Source organism: Diorhabda carinulata, chromosome 5 (genome assembly GCF_026250575.1).
Source record: "Diorhabda carinulata isolate Delta chromosome 5, icDioCari1.1, whole genome shotgun sequence".
Lineage (NCBI taxonomy): Eukaryota > Metazoa > Arthropoda > Insecta > Coleoptera > Chrysomelidae > Diorhabda > Diorhabda carinulata.
In genome coordinates, this window is record NC_079464.1 from 12,812,443 (window position 1) to 12,834,921 (window position 22,479).

Genomic DNA, 22,479 nt, shown 5'->3' on the forward strand with positions numbered 1-22,479 from the left:
AAGGATTTTTGGCTGGTCTTCTGTTGCTGGTCTTGCTTCATATAAACGTCTTCTAATGGTTCTGATAATTCATTTTTTAGCAGATTGTTGGTGACTCTCCTGTCTCTAAGAATACGCTGTTTCAAAAAACGATCATCAATTTGATTAGTTCAACGTTTTAGCTCTTGTCCTGGTCTTTAATTGTAAGAACCAGCTTCATTATTCAGGAGGGTCGATGCCCGCACTGTTTCCTTCATTGACAAATTTCTTTTACGGTTTATTTTTTACCTGATACTCTCCCAATCCCACTATTTGAGAAAATAACACAGTTTTAGTCTAAAACGAAGTTCGATACGATACTATAGTTAACTTAAATAACGATTGTCATAGTCAAGTAATGTCCATGACCTACCTGTCGGACAGTAATCTCCAGTTATTCAGTTATTGTTCTAGTCTTATCCAAAAAATCAATCATGATTACTCCATGGCAATACCAAAAAACTGAAGCAAGAACTTTTCCAACAGATTTTTGAACACGAAATTTCTTAGGTCTTGGAAAACCAGAGTGTCGCTATTCCATCGATTGTTGCTTTGTTTCTGGATCATAGAAATGTACTCAAGTCTCATCCATGCATGCTCTTGGCCAACATTCAAACATTTGGGGATCCATTTTGCAGCAATTTTTCTCATCTCCAAATTGACGTGAACTATATGATGAACGCGTTCGTATGAAATATTCAGTGCTTCAGATCAAAACTGTTTTAGCCGAATTCGACGGTCTGATAAAATCATGTCATGAAGTGCTTCGATATTTTCGGGGACTAACAGAGAAACTGGCCTTCCCGATCGGTCATCATCTTCAATGGAAAATTTACCTCTTTTGAAGCTTGTATTCCAATTTTTCGGTCGCATACGAAGGACATTGATCACCAAGGGTATTAAGCATATCTTCGTAAATCTGCTTACCTCTTAACCCTTTTAAATACAGATACTTGATGAAGGCTCGATACTCCAATTTTTCGATTTTCAAAATTTCGGTTAACATCTTCTTTCTTTTAATTTATTGCGTAACTCTGGTTTACTTTTTTGACGTAAAACTTTACACTGACACTTCTAATAAGTTATTGTTTGTTGCTATGGTAAAGCAATATTTTATTTATACATGGAACTGGTCTAGGCTAACTAGATATCAATACATCCTCGTATTTTCTAACGATAACCATATTTCTTGCCGAAAGACCGCTGAAACTAATGAAAATGTTATAGATAGTTTTGTTTATTTCCTTGTTAATTAATATCCTAGAACATAATGTGGTAAAAAGTTCAAACAAAAGAGTATAAAAGAAGAGTATAAAATACAAAGAAAATATGGAAATTATGGAAAGTGAACTATATAATTTTTTTCGAAAGACTGTACAAGATTGATTGTCACTGTTTTATAATCTAAGAATGATTTTTGTTGTATCTTCAAACTAACTCTGCACTTGAGAATGAAACCAGCGAAATTTTAACAATTAATATTGTGTCATTCACACTTTTGGGACAGATATATTAACACGTTAAGCCCCGGTGCGGTCCATAGGTCCGCAACTGAACTTTCCCACAGACCGGAGCGATAATATTTACGACGTATTTTATTTCATCTTCTCCTTGACCCAAGTGACCGTATTTAAATATGTTTACAGTTTGGTTAGACCGTCCTGGGTCATAGAAACATTATCCTACACTTGATCTATTCGATTTTTTTACATGATCTTCAACTCCATTGTAATATAGAAAACTTCACTTTTCATATTTTTTCGCTTTTTTCAACATAATTCGAAGAATAATCGTTAAACTTTCCCTCGGGTCCACAAAAAAGCATCATTTATTCGCATTTCTTATTTCAAATAAATTTTTTCTTGGATCCACACTTCATATGGAGCGTAAAACCACAAAAAAATTATTTGGAAAGTTTATGTTTGGTTGGCGCTCAACGTGTTAATATCCTGATATCAATTATTCAGTTCATAACTTCATCAAATATTAAGAAAAATATCTTTAGGTTGCATATCCTTATAATATAATGATGAAATTAAGGTTCCAATTAATTTTTTTGATAATTTTTCTAGGTGGATCTGCAACGAATTGGGCTTATGTAACAGAATGGTTGGTTCACAGAGGTGCGAGAAAAATAGTTATAGCTAGTGACCATAAACCTAAAGAGAACCAACTCAATAGAAGACTTCAAATTCTTCAAGAATATTATGGTGCAACATTGATAATCGGATCTAGTAAAATCCAAACCAAACAGCATGCCTCACAACTTTTAGCAGAAGTTGGTAAATTGGGAAAACCACACGTGGTTTTCACATTACCTCAACAATCGAATAGTACTGGACATGATGATTCGGTTGATATTTTCGAGTCTGTACTGAAAGATGTAGCTCCTGAAGCTATTTTGGTTAATTTTGATGATTCGGCTGCAGGTAAAGCAATAAATCAAGATATTAGCTTATGTCATCAACTATGAATTATATTCGGTTTTCAGTACCCAATTACCAAGTACCAAATAACCCAAGCACATTGATAATTGATTGAAAAAAATTTAGTAACAGATTTGGAAAGCTTGGAAACAGACCGGTTGGTTTTGGAGTGATTAGTAATCTTTTTTTCTTTGGTATTCAACTCAATAGCTTACCCAAACGCTTTTGTACAATTTTCCAATTTCCAATGGGCATATTATCATACCAGTGATCATTTTTCGATTTCCGGTGACGATTTGTTCATTGAAATTATCTGTTCATTTTAATATTTGTATCCCATTGTTTTCTATTGACAATTTGCTTTCAATACACATTCTTGTTGAACCACCTTGGCAAGCCATCATCATCATCATCAAACTTTTCAATCCTTTGATTTATCGCTATCACTTTTAGCGATTTAAAATCCTTTTTTGTTTTCTTTTTAGTATATATATATATATATATATATATATATATATATATATATATATATATATATATATATATACTTTATCTTAGCTGCTTTTTATATCATTTTCCATTCCTTTCGGTCCTGGCATTTTGCCCTCCAGTTCTCTATATCAAGTTTTATGATTTTGTTTTTGAATAGGTTTTTGTTTCTTCCATAGGCTTGTTGAATACAGGGTTATATTTAAATTTATTCACAACATTTTTCTTCTAACAGTTTAATTGTTGGGTTCTACATGGTTTGTCCGCAGTTTCTATAAATATTGTATCATATTTTCTTATAATCACATCCCAATACTTTGCAACCAGTGCAAATTTTTAACGCCGTCCGATTTCCATCTAATTGATATTTTACAAAAGTCCATTAAAGCTTTAATACGAATTTTTCACTCATGGTTTGATGATAAAATAAATCAATATGTATCCTTGGCAAGGTGATGGAGTGAAAACAACCCATGGGATCTTGTAGTCGTCTTTAGTTGACTGATTGAATTGGATTTCTATTGGATATATATATATATATATATATATATATATATATATATATATATAAAGCTTTTTATCGATTTGAGATAATTCTCAATGCTATTTGATTTGTTTTAGGGGTATGTTATAGAAGATCCTCTTCAGATTTTCAAACGTATAATATTATCCCAACAAATGGGGAAGATTTGAGAGATGCAATATTTGGTTTGGATGCTATTCTAAACTCAAATCTGAGCAACGTCCTATTGAGCCGAGACAATGAGGAAACTTCAACACAAGAAATGTTCAAGGCTGTAATTAAAGGTAAATACCACTTCTATTTATCGCTAGGTGTTTTCTTAATACACAACATCTATCTTCTTTCAGATGTTACAAAACTTGTACCTAGCCTTGATGATATCCTGCATCTTCAAAAGAATACTTCTAATGAACCTGAATTGGTTCAAGTACTAACAGAAGGCCCTATCGAAATAAGAGAATTGGCGCCACTATTCCTTATTCCTGGTTTGACTGGTTTCACAGAGACGGAAGAGATGCTGAAAAATTTGCTATATCCCACTTTTTGCGCTGTTTTACCAGCAAATCCTTGGCCATGGGAAAAGCTTGCTGATGTTTATGCTCAGGTAAGATTTGACATTTTCCATATTCATACCATAATCAATTTTCCATTTTATAGAAAATGTTCGAAGTATATCCTAAAGGCGTCTTCAATATAGTCAGCACATCTTCAGGTGGCGCTTTGGCCATAGAAATAGCGAAGCAGTTAACAAAGAGAAACGCCAGGCTGAACTTGTTCTTCGTCGACAGTAGCCCACTTAGAATACAACAAGGATTGCAAGATCTTGGAAATGGTGTTCAGTTCGAGATAAACCTTTTAAGGGTTATATTCGAAATAAACGATTCCGAGGTAGGGAAAAAACATAAAATCTTGAAGTACACATCCATATAAAACCGTTTCTTTTTGTAGATCGTCACAAAATTGAACAATTGTCCCAACTTTGAATCAAGAATGAATTTATTACTTGGTTTACGTGAAGATAAAACTGAGAAGAAAATCAGTGTTTTGCAAAAAGGACTCGTTAATATCAAAGACTATATTGAGAAGATTAAAGTATATGCTCCCGATGGAAATCTGGTACCAGGAATAGTACATGTTCTCGTACCCTCTGATTGCAGCCCATACGACAGCTACGGCTTATCATCTGTAAGTATATTTATAATTTAGTATTAATTCGTTAAAATAATCATTTTTCCACTAGAAAATGAAATATCGGGTGTACACTTATATTTTCAATTTAAGTTAATTGACCGATTTGATCCCATTATTGCACTAATAAAAATAAAACTTCGATTTTTTGTAGAAGTAAATAAACGAGAAAATAATTAACAAAACTTCTAAAAAATAATATAAATAAATAATATATATATATATATATATATATATATATATATATATAAAATAATAAGTTATAGTGAACAATTGTAATAGATTTTCAATTTTTATTAGACAATCTTTTCCAAGAAAAGTTGTAGATGTAACAGAAAAAAGTGAGGACAAATTTTGACTCGTTTTATCTGAATTTTATGTATCTGAGTTGAGAAGCTTTGTGCATTTCCATATACTCTGTTTGGAGTTTACGAGTTGAGGGTAAAGTTTCTCAGACAGAACTAAGACACTGAATGAAAACTCTAACGACATAATAGAGTGTAGGAAAGCACAGTCATTACTTCCTCTACCTTTCGTTGACTCCCAGGGCTTTACAGATATTACGCAGTCCTTCCAAATTTCCCATAATCACACTAGATTGCTGAGTATACTCAACTTTGACCTCCTCACTATTTAGAAAAAAACCCAAAGTCTTATTTTCAGTGAGATTCTTGCGCATCACTAAGAATTATACCTAGGTCTAAATTCCAATCCGGTTAGGTTAGTTGAAATTGTGTTTTGGTCATAAAATCCCGACAAGTTCTTTCAAATTCATCCAGATCTATTAATTAATAAGTAAGCTCCTGGTAAGAAAATGGTTAACCAGAATTCAATATTTGGATATCAATATTCCTGGGAAGTGTAATTAGTTTACATTTCGTGGAATATCTTCCTAACGCAATTAATATATGACCCGTACAATAACCGGGATTATTATTTGACTGTGAAAGTTAACTCGTACGCAACCGATTCTTGGAATTGAAATGAATAAAAAAAATGATGAGGAGGTGTTTTAGATTCTATGATATGGCTACGTAGTTTTCAATACGAAGGGCTTTTAACCAGTCCAAACCTTTTTCTATTGCTCTACTACATGTTATGATTATAAAAAGCTGATAAAAGAACAAAAACTTGTAATGAATCATGTAAATTTATGGAAATTTTAGGAAATCTAAATTATTCTATTAAAATATTTAAAATGACAGTATTAAGTTTTGGAGCACACTGTAAAAAATTATAATTTATGGATAAATTCACTAATCAGTGTATGTGAATTTAAATTTTATTAGATAATTAAAAAAATTTACCTGTAATTTTACGATTCTTCAATATAAATCTTATTTGGACACTAATTATATTTAACTGTTTATTATTTTTCAATAACAATGTTTCAAGATTGAAAAAAATTCCTAGATTTTGATTTATGTTTCATTTTAAAATTACAAAAAAATTGTGATGAAAGTAGTCAATAGATGGCGCTAGCTACGCCGTTTGCATTCATCCTGGAGGCATCTCAGTTTCTGATTTAATAAATCACAACTATATATAATAGCTTGACAGAAACCGATAGTTTTGTGATATACTGAATAAAAAACTTTATTTTGTTATTCAAACTGAGTTCAAGTTAATTGAGTGGTGAAGTTACAGCACTACATAGTAAATTTACTGAGTATCTCACACATTTTTGGTAAGATTACCAAAGAAATTTTTAACAGTGTAGTGAGTAACTTTTAATACTTTCTCGTAGGTAAAAATAGGGTATAATGCAATGAAATTGAAAGTTTATAAATATGATAACATATAAATAATCCATATAATGATTAAGTTTTTTTTTGTTTCAGTATTTCAAGGCCTTGCCGCTTATTTCGCAATTTGGTGGTGATCATTTGAGCATCATAAACAATTATGATGCTGGTGAATATATTAATAAGAATCATAAACAGTACTAACAAAATCTTGTGAAATTTTAATAATTCCCAGAAATTCTTTCAATTAATAATAAAGGTTTAAATAAGTTATTTTCTCTGTTTTTCAATTATTTCATCAATATTTTGTATCCTATACACTGTACCAGCATTTAATGTGGTAGCAACTTCGTTTCCTTAGATGGACGTACTTTTAGTACAAAATTTCAAAATCCTATTCCGTTCATTCTATCCTATTCCGAGGCTTTTATTACAGTTGGTCTTTCAGGGGACGGGGTCGTTAGCCCCAAGCCCAACCTCTAGCCCAAAGAAGGAGATATCGCCTTTCAAATTTCACCACCACGACTAGTCCATGTCTTCCCAAGATCTGCTGTACAGTATTAAGGCCAGTTGTCATGTATGGTTATGAACCTTGGGGAATGACTGATAGAAACAAACTCGTGAAAGAAGAAAGTATCTCGGCGCATCTATAGCCTAATCCAAGACCAAGGAAAATGGTGCATACGTACTAACGCTTAGAGATGCCGAAAGGTCCAAGAGTGCATACCGGGAAAATCCAGACTACTAGGACGACCTAAAAGAATTAGGCGTCCCAAACTGCCGGAGAAAAGTATAACATCGAGAAGAATGGAGAACAGTTGTCCGGAAGGCCAAGGTTCTTCAAAGACCCTAGCGTCAATTGGTAAGGTAAGATGCTTTGAATGATGGAATTATTTCTACTATGGTGGGCATTAATGATCCCTTTGGGCTTTAATATGATGAATTGAGTTATGAAAAGAATACAAACCATTCGTTACACGATAACTTATTCATTAGATTTCTACGTATAAAAAATAAAATAAATGTATATCATCTTCGTAATCCGTTAGATTAATTGGTAGGTTGATCATTCTCAAGTCATGAGAGCTTGTATTAGTACTAATTAGACAGCTAATTAGAATTCATTATCTTCTTGTGTTTATAAGCAAGAAATATTATTTTTACAAAAACAATGTATTCTTAATTCATTGGCCAGTGATAGCGAACATAAAGTGCATCGTAGCATTGTATGGAGATCAGCGTATGAAGCAATGAAATTTAATTGTTGTATTCCCACCAAATTATGCTTCTATCTACAAATACTATAGAAATAATTGGTAATTGATACTGCGCCTGAGAAAGGTATATTCGGATATGAACTTTGTAATAAAATCCATCACCCTACCTCTTAAATTTAATATCTGCTCTCATGTTTTCTGAGCTCTTTCTGAGGAGAGAGAGAGGTAAGGAGAGAGAGAAATATTGTCAAAAAATTATTATAATTTGTAAACAAAAGTTTGTAAACTAAAAATTATCTGAATAAAAATACAGATACAATAAAATTCCAATGTATAGAATAAAACCATAATGAGTAACTAAATTATAGGTAATAGTAATACGTAATAATTAGTACATGAGTTCATAGCAAAAATTAGAGAAATATGCAGAATTAGATATTATTAAAATAGAAATCGTTTATAGAGTAGAAGGCACTTTCCACTAAATATGCCCTTAAGCTACTGCGAAATGCGGGAAAAGATAATATCGATTTCAATTGGCAAATGATTGTGCATTTTTTTAAATAGTATTATATTGAGCCCTCAACTAATAATGAACGTGGAGTAGGTAGATAAAGGTCGTGCTTCACGTTCCAAAGTGGAGAAGCGTGATTACGAATTAGACAAATGGTTTCAAAGATAAATAAGGAATGAAGAGTCAGAATTTTTAATTTTTCAAAGAAGTACCTGCATTGAGCCCTACTGTTTAGTCCGAGTAAATATCTAACAGCTGTCTTTTGTAGTTTGAAGAAGAAATGATAAAATGATTTTTGATCAATATTTCTATTATCTTAGATAACGTGGGAAGGAGTGCAATTGGGTGATAATTCGACGCTTGTTTTTTATCTCCTTCTTTGTGCAGAGGTATAATTATAGTGATCCTGAGGCAATTGGAAAAAGTGCCATTTTAAAATGAAACGTTAATTAAAGTGGTAAGGTAATTTAATGTGGAATCGGGTAGATTCGAAAACATTTTTGATGTAAGTCCATCAGTTCCAGATGAGTATTTATTTTTGATGTCATTAATTGTACTGCGAAGCTCTGCTTAAACTACGGTCATGAAGAAGAAACTGTAAGCTAGCATTAGCATCAGGTAGATATGAAAGCGGATAATGAGAAGGAGTTATAGAATTTGATAATTTTTTGGCTACATTTATAAAGTCATTATTGAGTTTACCAGGTGAAGTAGAGATTATGATAATGAAGAAGCCTTATTTCTTAGATCCTTCACAATAGACCATGTTTCTTTAGAAACATTACGAGAATTGGCGAGTCTCCTATTATAATAAATATCTTTGGCAGCTTTTATTGTCTTATGATAATTTTTTCTGTATAATTTCATAATTGCGAGAAGCATTTTCAGTATTGGATTTAGACCTAAATTAAAGACAGTACAGTCGGTGAATTCTGGATCGTACGATGACACGACATTATCTATAGTACTGGAACTGGTCATAGTTATTCTGCTGTTAATCAAGAATGTCTTCATTTTTGACCAGCACATACACTGGAATAATCAATATTGAGATCTCCACAAAGAATTAGTTTGCATTCTAGAGGTAAGAACTCCAGTAAGGTCAGCATACTTTCTTAGATATTATATCATTGAACTGGTTATTTCGAAAATCTCGTTGTTTGTAGACATGAAGGACTTCCATGAGATAAATTACTGAATCTGGCTACTGTTGTATAGTTTTTGACTCATTATTATTTTGTTCAGTGATGGCAACAATCTCTAGAAAACGAAGCTCCTCTAGTAAAAGATACAGTTCATCTGTTTTTTGTCTTAGTGATTGAATATTAATAAGAAACAGGCCGAGAATACTATCGTTTAATCCTTCAGAGAATGCTTGCTTCTCTGATCGCGTCATTTTAACTAAAAAGTTTTGCTTTTACCTGGAGAGCTACTGGAATAATGCTTGCTATGGTTTTCCTTAATTTTTTGGAGCTGTAGACGTTTCTCCTTTGAAGAGAAAGACCTGAAGGCGGAAAGATCTGCGTCAACTTCGGCTGAACTAACACCAAACGCGTTGTGGAAGCGATAATATAACTCACGCCAAGATTGCCAGCCTTGGCAATATATAGCGTCCATTTGCTGCATCCGAATCTCGCGATAGGTGGAGTCATCGGATCTATATGTGAGCAATCAACTCTTTTCGCATTTTTGAGACCTTTCTATCTTCTGGGACTTACAAGCAGCTATTGCCTCCCTGTCAGAACCTATTTTAACAGTTTAACAGGGGAACTTTGAATACCTTGTATTTATTCTATTTAAGATCAAACTTTTTTTTGTTATAGCCGTATAGTGAAGAATTGAATATGTACAATAACGAGTTATTAAATAAATAACATCGTTTTATGCTCAATTACCATTTATAATTTTTAATACCACTCTATGTACCAAACAATTAACTAATTATTATTTTCTATTCGAGTGGGAATTAATCCAACTGGTCAATTATGTCATTATTATTTGATCCCATAATTTGCAAATTGTATAAGCAATGAAAATTCCTCAATACGGAATCATCTTTCGAAATGTTTAGTTGTAGTCATTTAAAAATTTTGAAGATACTTATGATATTAGCCGGACAATGGAAATTCGATAATAACACTCTTATAAAAAAAATTTACAATCACTTTTCAGATGTGGTACTCATTTTGTTTACCATATGTACCCATTATCTCCTTCTTACCATCGTATTTTATAACAAATGTTCCAAAGCCGTATTCGAATCAGTGTTTTATTACGTACATTTTATTATAGCGATTATATTAACTATTTTGTTGAAATCTGAAGAAATTAAAAAAAATCTCAATTGGATTTTGGAATACGAACAAAAAATAATTTTGAACAAGGAAAAGGAAGCACGTAATATCTATGAGAAGTTTTGTTGGAAAAACAACGCATTAGCTCTATTCTTTATTATAAACGTCAACATTGTTTCTTGGATGTGGTATTTTCTAGGACAAAGGTAATTATAGTAATTTCCTTAATATTTTTCAAAAAAATTTTTGAATAAGCATAATAACAATAGAATATGAGAGAGTAGATAATCAGAAGAGTAGGGGAGACTGTTGTACCTTGAAACATTTTTCTGTAATAATCACATTGAATGGGTCATTTTAATTTGTGTCCATTCATGTATCAAATTCGTAAATAAAATTTTGAAAAAATTTATGCATTAAGAGTGGGTAACACAAACTTTGTATTGTTTATATTGCTTTCCATTGTAGTTATGTGCAGGGTCCTTCACGACGAGCTGAATCGCATATGGGAAAGTACTGCGACTAATTTTCTGAAATTTGCATGGGTTTTCCGAACTGCTCGTTTCAGCTAAAATAACTTCTGTTTTCTGAAACTTCCGGTTATACCGGAAGTGGACCCAAACTTCGTTATTTTATACGGAATGCTATGGTTTTTATTAAATTGTTGGAATGTAGGTAAAATTTCAATATAACTTTACATGAGGCTTGGTATGCCTAAAGTTCACCATTTCTTAATTCTTTCAAATTTTTGGACCCCTCCACTGAAAAAAAAATATATTTCTAAGTTTAAGTAAGTCAGGTCTAATATTTTTGGGATTTGGACGAATGACACAGCTTTCAAAATCTTTGAAAACTTTGACAAAAATGTATATAGGGTGTTCAGAAAATGGTGCCGAATTTCACTATTTAAAACTTGGAAAACTTCATTTTTTCAAATGGCAACCCTCATTTTTTTCTTTATTGGATTTTACGCTTTAAATTAAGGGGTCTTTGTTAGTAAATTCATATATCTCAAATTAACGGTTTTTGTAGAAACTTGAAAAAACTGAAATTTTTATAATTTTTAATTGTCACCTGGCGAGGACCAACAACGAATAACATAAGTTACCGTATTAAAAATTAAAATCAATCAATTGAAAAAAAAAAACTACACTAAGAGGAAAAGAGCAAAACTAAGATTTAAACCAAAGTAAATGTTCGAAATGAAATTTAAAACCATATCAGCTTTTTCAGGTTTCTACAAAAACCGTTAATTCAAAATATATGAATTTACTAACGAAGCTCCCTCAATTTAAAGCGTAGAATCCAATGGCTAAGAGAAAAATGCTATTTGAAAAAATTAAGTTTTCGAAGTTTTTAGATAGCGAAATTCGGCACCATTTTCTGAACACCCTATATAAATTTTTGTCAAGGTTTTCAATTAAACATAGAAATTATTTTTTTAGTGAAGGGCTGCATGTGTCTAAAAATTTCATAAATGTGAAATAATTAAAAAATGGTGGACTTTAGGCATACGAAGCCTTATAGTTATATAGAAATTTTGAGTGGATTCAAAATAATAGATAAAAACCATACGATTCTTTCTAAAATAATTTCTTTTTCAAGGGTTTCTGCAATTAAATTCAAAGCTTTTAATGCCTGACGACCCAGCTCTTGGTTCATCTATTGTTTTTCTCCATTTGAGGTTAAAGACTATTTATCATTATTAAGAAATTTGGGATGTGGTACGTTATTTTACAATTCTCGATCCGTTAAAAAATATTTCGCCGCCGCTCGGCAAACCGATTCAATGAACTCGATAGTGAAGAGTGCGTGAAGTGATATGATCTGATTTAGGTGGGTAATACTATGGGGGCTCCAAATTATATGTTGGGTTATGAAATCGGTCTCATTGGCAGAATCCTTAAGAAATTTGGGTTGTCTACTGGAATAAAGACATGTTGAAATATGGTTTTAAAGACAGAGGCGTTGAAGAGTTATCCCTCCTTTACTATCTGTTTTTTGGCCAATAAACCTGTAGAATTGTTGCAGGCTCAAATTGAGTTCCACGCTGTTTTTGACTGAAGAAATATTACAAAATAGAGGCTTTTTAAGGCAAATCGTGTTCATCATTTCCAACAATTGAAGATTGTTTCGTTAGAGACGTGAATAAATAACTGCCGACTTAAGAAGAATTTGCAGAATACAGAATTTTTCGAAAAGTGTCCCGAGGGTTTTATATGAATATTGAAATATGACAATAATTAGTACAAGTAGAATGGTTGGAGCGATTTTTAGAGCGAAGACCAAAAAGTAGAAAGGAGAGCTTGTGCCAACAGAGGAAATGTGACGAAAAACAGAAAAAATCAAATACAACCATGAATGCAGCATATTATTCTGACTTACGAAGGCCGTTGGTCAAAAAATTATAATTAGAGGCGCGGCAAAATCAACAGAGGTGTCCACTTGCTTCATATCAATGCTCCCGTCCTTACTACTTCGCTTTCCAAAGCTTATGTACACGAATATGGCTCACAGAGATTGAACACCCACTATATAGCCCCAATTTGTCCCGTTCGACTATTTTGAGTTGAGAGATAAAAGAGTTAACAGCGATGATAAAATGAAACAGTCACTGTACGATAATATTAAATTTAAAGATATAGAGACATAGAAGCTTTAGTTATACGCCTGAATAGTTTGTAGAAATAAAGGAAGAATATATAGAAATATGATTATTTTTATTTATGGTCTTCCTGCCTATGCCATGCTAAAAATTTATGTACTGCACTAAGTATGGAAATTTTAGAAATACAGTTCTAACAAATTTTCATGTTTTCAGTGACTCTGAGCACGCAGAATTCGAACCTGATTGTCCCTACAATAAAGGTTTTGTTTTCCAAATATGGTATCCATTTTCTCCTGATAACTATCCGTGGATATGTTCTGCTTTTGACAAAATAACTGTATTTTGCGGTATGCTTTTGTTTTCTTACTATAAAACAGTACCGTTGTCTTTGGTCATATTTTTTCTAAGTCAGGTTAGTTTATTGAAGTATTATCTGAAAAATATCAACTTCAATAAAGTTGAAAAGGATGATAGTTATTTCGAAAATAGAAAATCAAGTGATTCACGTCTAAGATATTGCGTCAGAATGCACCAATACGTGATAAGGTAAGAATCTAAATTTTCCGCATTTATAATAATATAAATATATATATATATATATATATATATATATATATATATATATATATATATATATATATATATATATATTGATTGATTGATTTGAGATCTCTTCTGATTGAATTTTTTAAAATTATACAAGAAACTTTCAAATCAGAAGAGACCTAAAATAAAGAACATTTAGAAGCATAAACATATCAAAAGGGCTGAGAAATAAGAAATTTTTCCAGTCCTGAGTTCCTTTCTCTGTTTGTCTTATTTTATTGTTTTGTATAGATGTGGTTTCTTATTCTTATTAACGTATTCAGTGCTCCCAACTGTTTATTTCCCCTTGTCATTTTCGTTACCGTCGTCCTTGATAACCACCACAAGATGTAGATAACTTTGAACTTGTTCTAAGCTCATTGCCTTTTCTTCATTAAGTTGTATCGACAATCTTATTATTGCTCTTTTCCTTTATGGTGTTATCATTGCCAAGAACTTCGATTTATCTTATTTGACTCGTAGATTCATTGCTTTGGCATGAAGGCTCTGCAAGTTTCCTTAAGCTCATTTTCCGATTTCGAAATTATCACTGCATTGTCTGCGTATGCCAATAGGTCTTCATTTTTAGTGTACCTGTTCTGCTCAAACCGATTTATAACTTAATATTATAGCCACGTCGTTCTGCTAGGGCTTTCTCCAGTTTCTCATCGTATTTTTTCTTTGCTGTTTTATTATCTATAGAGATACCTGCAGGTATGCTTGAGATTGCTTTTGAAACTTTCAATAGTTACTATGAACATATTCAATTCATAGTAGAAAAAGAATCTGACAAATGTGGACCATTGCTAGACACAAAACTGATACTAACCAATGAAAACAAGACAATCCCTGGCTGGTACGTGAAACCTAACAGTTCGGGGAGATATTTCAATTTTAAAACAAATCGCACATACACAATAACAGTTAATTGAGCGCTTGGAATAAAAACAGAATTGCAACAATTTCGCACCCAATCTTGATCTCAAAATATAACAAAAAACGCACAGATACCCTACATAAAAAAGGGTATCCTATTGAAAAGTTTGATCTATAACAGCGCTACTCGAAACACCACTGATGAAGTAGGCACTGATGATAATGAATAAAATATCTCCGATAACCAATGGTTAGTTTTTGAATCTATTCCATATATCAAAACTCTTTCTGAATAAATTAGTGGAGAATATATAGAGATATAAAAAATCTTCGACGTCTTTCTTGATTAGTCCAACACACTCTTAAGACCTAGACGCATTTAGGCAGAATCTACCATATATTAGCAATAGGATATAAATTAAGGTCTCTCATTGGTTGTTGCTAATCACTGGTACGTTTTCTACAGCTGAGGCTAATGACACATACTCGATGGCAATTTTTGCATTAGGAGATAACGCCAAGGAATGGGATTTTTATGCACCGCTTGTTGAAAGTAAGTCCATCAGCTGCTTAAATAATCCAGATTTAAATGAAATAGGTTTAAATTATGAAAATTATGATGCTGTAAATGAAGATACTAAAACACTGTCAGTCCTAGAAAGCAAAAATGCGAATGATAATGAGTTTGAACATTTCCTAGATGCACTTTTGAGCAGATGTTTAAAAATGCTGGATTAAGCTAAAACAAAAAAGTATGTGCGGTAGTGGCCTATGCAATCGAGCTGGTGCTTTCAATAAGAGTTCAGCCGACGTCCATCTCCAGAAGGAAACCAGGTGTAACTAGAGGCAGTAAGCGCCGACCAGCAACTGGTGAAAAAACACACTCAAAAATGAAAAGAAATTTCAATGTAAATGAAAATGTACCAAATGCGAAGTCGCACTAAATATAAAAATGTTACTGTAATAATTTAAATGTTTAGATAAAACATACCACTGTTAGCAACATTAAGGTAAATCCTTCCTCCTATTGGCAATAGTGCGCATAGTATTCCCAGGGAGACAAAATCTACCCGCGATTAGCAATTTTTGTACAAAACGTACCAGCGATTAGCAACAATTAATGAGAGACCTTAATTTATAGCCTATCACTAATCAATGGTAGATTCTTCCTAAATGCGACCCTGCCATCTTAGAAACTTATGGGTATGGGGTGGGTTTTTTTAGGTACTTTTAGTGACAACAAGAACTTTTTCTTTTAAATGAAAATGGACAAATCATACAAATAAAACTTATCTTCTTGAGAATATCCTTAGTAACTTTATTATTAAAAATCTACAAAACCGTTATATTTTCCTTGATAATATTAAGAAGTTTATGATTATGAGGTTATCAACCACACGCCATTTGCTACGTAATTGACAAAATGTCAAGCATTACAAAAACGGACGCTCCGTGGTAGTTGCAGTTTTATGCATGGCTTTAACTGAAATTTAAACTTGTAAATGTGGTCTACAAATCAAAATTTAAGAAGAAGAGTAGTGAATTGTATGAAATGATTGATCGTTTTACGTATTGTGGATGTAAACATGCCCAGAATCAATAATATATTAAGAGCAACAAAACAATTGTCAACTATATCAAATCTTTCAGATTGATGAACTGGATACAATTTTCTTTGAAAGGAATCATTTTCATACAATATTGTAGTTACGTTTTGGATATTGCTGCTTTTATGATACCAATATTAACAGTAAGTACATATTATTAATGATGTAGTTTGGGCGTTTATGATTAAGCCGGTACTACACGATGCGCTTAACATTCACCTTGCTACGCACAGCTAAACATTGAACGAATACTGAAACTTCACCTAAGCTTATTTAAAGGAATGGAAATGTGGCAACAGCATACAACAGATATAAATTGAAATAAATTCGACGATACTGGCAACTCTGGTGTTTCTTAAGAAAACGTAGCCTTCACGCGCAAGAAGACCAGAAGTATATGTAGTTGTACCACAAGTTTTGGTTTCATCTCCATTTTAATGGTAGGTACTACTTAGACGCGGGTCAAAATAACCCATTTTCCATGGCCTTAATGCCAACGTTGGCCATGGCCAACATCGAAACTATTCAGTGGTTAAGTCCCTCTCCCAGTCGATTAACATCACGCTCTTCGGAGGAGTTGTAATTCAATATTCGTCGAGGCATTAGCCAGGAAAGTAGCTGTTTTCTCCTTTGAAGAACGGCATATGGAATTTCGGAATTATTTAAGAGGTTAATAGTAGAAATCTTTTATTATGATACATACATATAATTACAAACAAAATTAGTGTTTAACTTAATAACTTTTCAACAATACCCAACGCTAAGTAAATAAGTACATGACAAGACTAAGGTCCCGTATGAGGATACATAAAAGGAAGGGGCAAACAAGTTGAGGAATTTCAAGTTGCACGTATTTCTTTGAAGGTGGCGTTCTTCATATACCATAGCAAGTTCCGAAGAGTTAAACAAAATATATAAAAATGATATGGTTTTCTCAATGATCAATTAATTTCGACTTATAATAATCATCATAATATCTATGCTAAAAATATTGCTAGGTTTTCATTATTTATCTATATTTCTTTATTATTGTGTTTCAGGAAGATTCTCTCGAAATAAAAATACGTTGCTTTGCTGCATTTTCGATGTCTGTAATACAAATGTATTTCTTCTTCTATTTTGCAAACGAAATTCAAGTTGAGGTACGTACAACTCATCTTACAGAACAAGAGGATTTGGACCAAAGTTCATCTTTTATGTTCCGATTCTTTCCTTTTGGATCACTTAAAGAATACACACTAGATTTATAACAAATTTCTTATACTTTGCACTTCCTGATCTTGAAGTTTTTGTAATAGCATTGAAATATTTTTGATCTACTGCTTCTAATTTATTCATTAAATGCATACGAGGTCTGGCTATTAAATAACGAGACTGGTTACGAAAAATGGGTTCATTATAAAAAATATCCTACATTCGAATGCTTCCCTTCATTATACTCCCCTCACCTCGCCAAACACTTTTCAATACGTTTTTTCCATTGATCGAAGCAGTACTGGAAGTCTTCTTTGATGAGCCTTCAAGAGCTCTGCTTATCCGCTTCTATAGACTCAAATCGGGTACCTTCCAAAGCAGATCTTTTTGTAACCTTTCAAAGAAATCTGAGCAGACCCGCTGACGCAAGAGCTTTTGATCATGAATAAGATTTTTTTGGCAGCAACTTCGCACAGCCTTTTGCCATGTGTAATTCCTCGAGTAACATTTTTTTTACCGTTCCTTTATCGGTGATTACAGCCTCGGCAATCATCAGGATGTTCATTCGACGAACTGCACGCACAGTTTGGTTGATTTTGGTCACTGTTCACGGAGTTGAAACAGTCACAGGGCGACCTGGGCTCTGGTCATCTTCAGTGCTCTCTTGGTCCTCACTAAAGCGCTTACACCACCCAAAAACTAGCGCACGAGTTAGAGAATTGTCCCCAAAAGCCTCTTGCAATAATTTATGGCACTCAATTGGAGATTTTTTAAAATATAACTAGAAATTTGAGATTAATACGTTGCTCTTCGTGACATCGTTGTATTTCATTAGAAATCTAATTTGTGGGTCATCAAATATACCAGGTTTCAATTTTTTTTTGTATTTAGCCTGGAATGTGGAATATCTCGATTTGGAGTATAATTTTATCTTTAGCCAGTTTCTAAAAGATTGTTTTTCAACCGTTTGTTTTCACAAGGTAATAAGTAGCCCAAATCGATGAGACGATAAATTTCAAAAACAAAATCTAGTATTTGATTTCAGAGTACATCCGTTTCGGATGTAATTTATAATGAAACCAATTGGACGGAAGCAACACAAAAAGCAAGAGCAACTCTACTATTAATGATGATTAGATCCCAACAAACATTATCGTTGAATTCTGTAGCTATTGGAAAAATGTCTCTTGAATCATTTACAAAGGTACTGTATAAATATTTCAATTAAATCTCAATAATGAATCATACCATATGGATTGGGAAATAAATTTATTCTCAAATACCAGGTGAGTCACTAAGAACGGCCGTCGGCCATATCTAAGAACGAGATTATTTTACAGCTTCAAAGAAATAAAAATTATAGCAAAAATGGCACCGTCAAATACCAGAAAATTATTCTCAGATTCTCACGTTCCCCACTAGAGAGCATTTTTGAAAAGATAAAATTAGTTACCGAAAATTTCCATACACTTTATATAGTATAATCGAATTCTTTAGAAATCTACGCATTTTTCATGGGGGAGAGTGGAAACCCTGTTATGATCAAGTCCGGTTCTGCTTAGCCGATTTTCTTAAGCAAAATATATACAATATCTTATAAATTTCATTAGCAACGTGAGTGCGTTATTTCATATATTTTAGATATTGTGATTTCTCTTCTCAAATTTGAATAGAAGCGTAGAACATCACGTAGCTTTTCCAAAAGAAAACTAAGTTAATATTGAAACAATGAAAACTTTTATTTTGCCACGAGATATCTCTAGAAATGTGTAAACGGCGAGAAATCTTCATTAAACGGCTAGTAAGCTGAAGAAGTTGTGTTGAATTTTCTCCGTTATTTTAAAATATTTTATATAGTTTCTAGTGAATAGAAGCGGAAAATATGGGTAGGAACCTACATATTGTGATGAAACTACGTTCCATAGTAATGGTAGATTGAATCGTCAAAATATCCACTACACAAAAAAAAATCCATGGCGATTCAACATCGGGGTCGTCAGTATGTAAATGTGCAGACATATAATTGGGTCATTTTTTCAATCATACATTTAATGGAGAAAGATATTTCGACATTTCAAAAAACGAATTGCCACTTCTTTAAAAAGGCATATCTTTAGCTATTCATCACATGCCCATCATATTATTTCATATATGGTCGGCATAATTTACATCAAACATACCCTGATAGGTGGATAGGATATGGAAATTTATTCATTTAGTCATCCATATCTCCACACCTAACTCACTGAGATTTTTATTTCGGATAAAGATTTCGTTTACACCAATAGAGCTCCGACAAGAGATGATAAACGACTGATTTTCGAACACCTAGGGCGCCACTAATTGCATTAACTAGTTATCTAGGTTATTATTTGTTGGACTTGTTACAAGGTTTATTTGATGATTTGTCCGCATTGTTGGTAGTATTATCTTTACATTTAGATAATGACTTCTAGCAGCAATATTTTGATAACTTTCTATCCAAAATAAATTTCCGTTTGGGTGATCTATCATAATAATCGCAGTTTACAAATTTATTAAGATATCTCGGGACCAAAAAAAGATCTCCACATACGGTTACCGTTATTTCCATATTCATTTGGTTTACTTTCAAAAAACTATTCAAACTATTATGGTCAATAGAAATCTCAATATCTAAATGATATGAAATAATGATGCCCTCTAACGTTTATATTGCTAAATACGAGGATGTATTGATATCTAGTAAGCCTAGACCAGTTCCATGCGTTACCATAGCAACGAACAATAACTTATTAGAAGTGTCAGTGTAAAGTTTGACGTCAAAAAAGTGAACCAGAGTCATACAATAAATTAAAAGAAAAAAGATATTCACCGAAATTGTGAAAATCGAAAAATTGGAGTTGTATCGAGTTATCATTAAACCGAATTGTTACTATGGATGAGATTTGGGTACATTTCTACGATCCAGAAATTAAGCAACAATCCATGGAATAGCGACACTCTGGTTTTCCAAGACCTAAGAAATTTCGTGTTCAAAAATCTGCTGAAAAAGTTCTTGCTCCAGTTTTTTGGGATTGCCATGGAGTAATCATGATTGATTTTTTGTATAAGGGTAGAACAATAGCTGGAGATCACTATTCGACATTACTGACCACTCTACGGGAAAAAATTAGAGAGAAAAGACATGGAAAGCTAACCAAAGGTGTTTTGCTTTTGCAGGATAATGCCCCTGCACACAAATCTCATGTTGTCATACGAATAATTCGTGATTTAGGGTTTGAATTACTAGAACACCCCCTTTATTTACCAGATTTGGCTCCGTCCGACTATCATCTCTTTTCTCAACTGAAAAAAGTAAATTTTCTTCCAGCGAGGAGGTAATTAAAGCTGTGGCGGTCTGGTTTGCAGAGGAAGAAGAAATATTTTTTTTTTGAAAGTTCTAGAGACGTTGCAGGTTCGCTTTCGTTATTTTCGAAACAATGAATTTAAAGCAATTTCGTGTGTTAATTCATCATTGCTTCAAAAGTGTTTGCTCTAACGAAAAGAGCCTTTAGTTATTTGTTTGCTGGTTTAAACGTGTTCGTACAGCCACCGATAAAGCTGAACGTTTTGTTCGTTGAATTGAGAGAGTTACTCCAAAAAACATCAAAAAGTCCACAAATTGGTTGTATCTAATCGTAAATTGAATAGCTGAGACCGTAAAGACATCAAAAGGCAGTGTGTTTTGCTTTTTTAAATAAAAACAATAATCATTTGTATGAACTGCAACCGGTGAATCACGTCCGGATACCGTTAGGAAGTCTATATTCAATTTATGTTTCCTTTAGTACAGTCGTGAGCCTCCGTGCATCTGTTTAGGTTTATTGGGATCAATTTTTTTATGTTTTCGTCTCTTGCGTCAATGTGGCTTTTACTTCTATATTTTGTTGTTCTTTTTTCCCTTATATTGATATATTTCTTTTCTGATCCGGTCTGTTTTGGAGCTGCCTATTCTGTCGAGGCCATTATATTAGGATAGTTCATAATCGTATTCTTAGCATATTGGACATTTATTCACCTTTATCCTTTCCCATACCTGGTTTATGACTATGCCCTATCTTATGTTAGTCTTTCTGAGTAAGGTTACGATATCATAAGTTGGTAACATTGTTGTGATGGTTTGTGTTTTAATTCGCATCGACCTAAACACGCTGATTTAATACTGGTCTTTCCATCTCCCAATCTCTTTTTCTAATCCCTCTATTGCCTCGTATATGTGTTTTTTTCTGTGCTTCAGTTGATAGGCTTTTATACCTCCTTCCATTGTGCCTATTGCTCTTTTTGCTTCGTCTACATCTTCATTGTTTTTATCTATTATTATTAATAATTCATCTCAGGGCTTAAATCCACCTACAGCAAAGAGGCACAGACTGATCATAGTACACATAGGTAGTTCAGAAGGTTTTGTTGAAGGTGGTTTATTTACTTTTGAGCTACTCGTTTCGGTGATGTTGATGTTTTTAAAGAATCGTTCGACCATATTATAGATCTAGATATGTTTTTCATACACCGTGGAAAAATGATTGCACCTTTTCACCTTAAGCTGTTTATTATAAGCAGGTTAATTAGGTGAAAATATTAGTGCATCCACTATATATTTATTATATTTACACAAATAATATTTAATAAGAAAATGCTCGTGATATAACTTGAAAAAATATTTCAAATGTCTACCATAGAAGTGCTTCCTCGTTTTATTACTCTCTTATGTTTAAAAATAGACTATAATTTCAATTGAGAATTATGATCTTCTATTCAATTTTCTTAAGTGTCTTTTATTTTTTTTTTTCAGATAATGAGAATCTGCTACAGTACTTGCACATTTTTCACAACAATGTATCACGATTGAAGATATTTTATTTTATGATTTTATAGTTTTCTTTGTAATTTTAGAATATCAGTTTATATAACATGCGCACTTGGAACAAATTTGCTGTAAACTACATAGTTTAATGAATGTTATCACTTTCTGTTGTTATTGATTGAATGGAACATAAAGACCTTTCTTTGAATAAAATAAATAGCATTGAATGTCGAGATTTACTTGAACCAATTCGTATTTATGTTTATCTATTTGTTGACAAAACAAATCATGTCAAGTTTTTAATAAAAAAATCTTTATTAATATCGATTAATATTTCATATTCTTCTTATTACATTGAAATATTCCCTTC

At 32.6% G+C, this 22,479-nt stretch overlaps 2 protein-coding genes across 2 annotated transcripts in view; both read left to right on the forward strand.

Moving 5' to 3' along the window:
- Window positions 1-6,662, forward strand: part of LOC130893601 (fatty acid synthase-like) — a 28,334-nt gene extending 21,672 nt beyond the window's left edge. Inside the window, exons 21-26 of the mRNA XM_057799824.1 lie at window positions 2,091-2,447; window positions 3,555-3,740; window positions 3,804-4,060; window positions 4,114-4,344; window positions 4,405-4,641; window positions 6,486-6,662. Coding sequence (XP_057655807.1) covers window positions 2,091-2,447; window positions 3,555-3,740; window positions 3,804-4,060; window positions 4,114-4,344; window positions 4,405-4,641; window positions 6,486-6,593 — 1,376 coding nt within the window. The 3' untranslated portion in view covers window positions 6,594-6,662. The remainder of the gene's footprint in view (window positions 1-2,090; window positions 2,448-3,554; window positions 3,741-3,803; window positions 4,061-4,113; window positions 4,345-4,404; window positions 4,642-6,485) is intronic.
- A 6,709-nt stretch (window positions 6,663-13,371) lies between these two features.
- On the forward strand, window positions 13,372-22,325 carry LOC130894519 (odorant receptor Or2-like). Its single transcript, XM_057801401.1, has 5 exons — window positions 13,372-13,568; window positions 16,134-16,233; window positions 17,131-17,232; window positions 18,330-18,488; window positions 22,098-22,325. The coding sequence occupies exons 1-5, from the start codon at window positions 13,372-13,374 to the stop codon at window positions 22,152-22,154; spliced, it is 615 nt and encodes a 204-aa protein (XP_057657384.1). The 3' UTR covers window positions 22,155-22,325.
- The last annotated feature ends 154 nt before the right edge of the window (window positions 22,326-22,479 follow it).

Excerpts from the sequence above, each read along its gene's own strand:
- LOC130894519 (XM_057801401.1), top strand. The coding sequence starts at position 13,372 with ATGCTTTTGTTTTCTTACTATAAAACAGTACCGTTGTCTTTGGTCATA. Across the intron at positions 13,569-16,133 it reads ATGCACCAATACGTGATAAG|ATTGATGAACTGGATACAAT; the intron begins GTAAGAATCTAA and ends CAAATCTTTCAG. Across the intron at positions 18,489-22,097 it reads CTCTTGAATCATTTACAAAG|ATAATGAGAATCTGCTACAG; the intron begins GTACTGTATAAA and ends TTTTTTTTTCAG.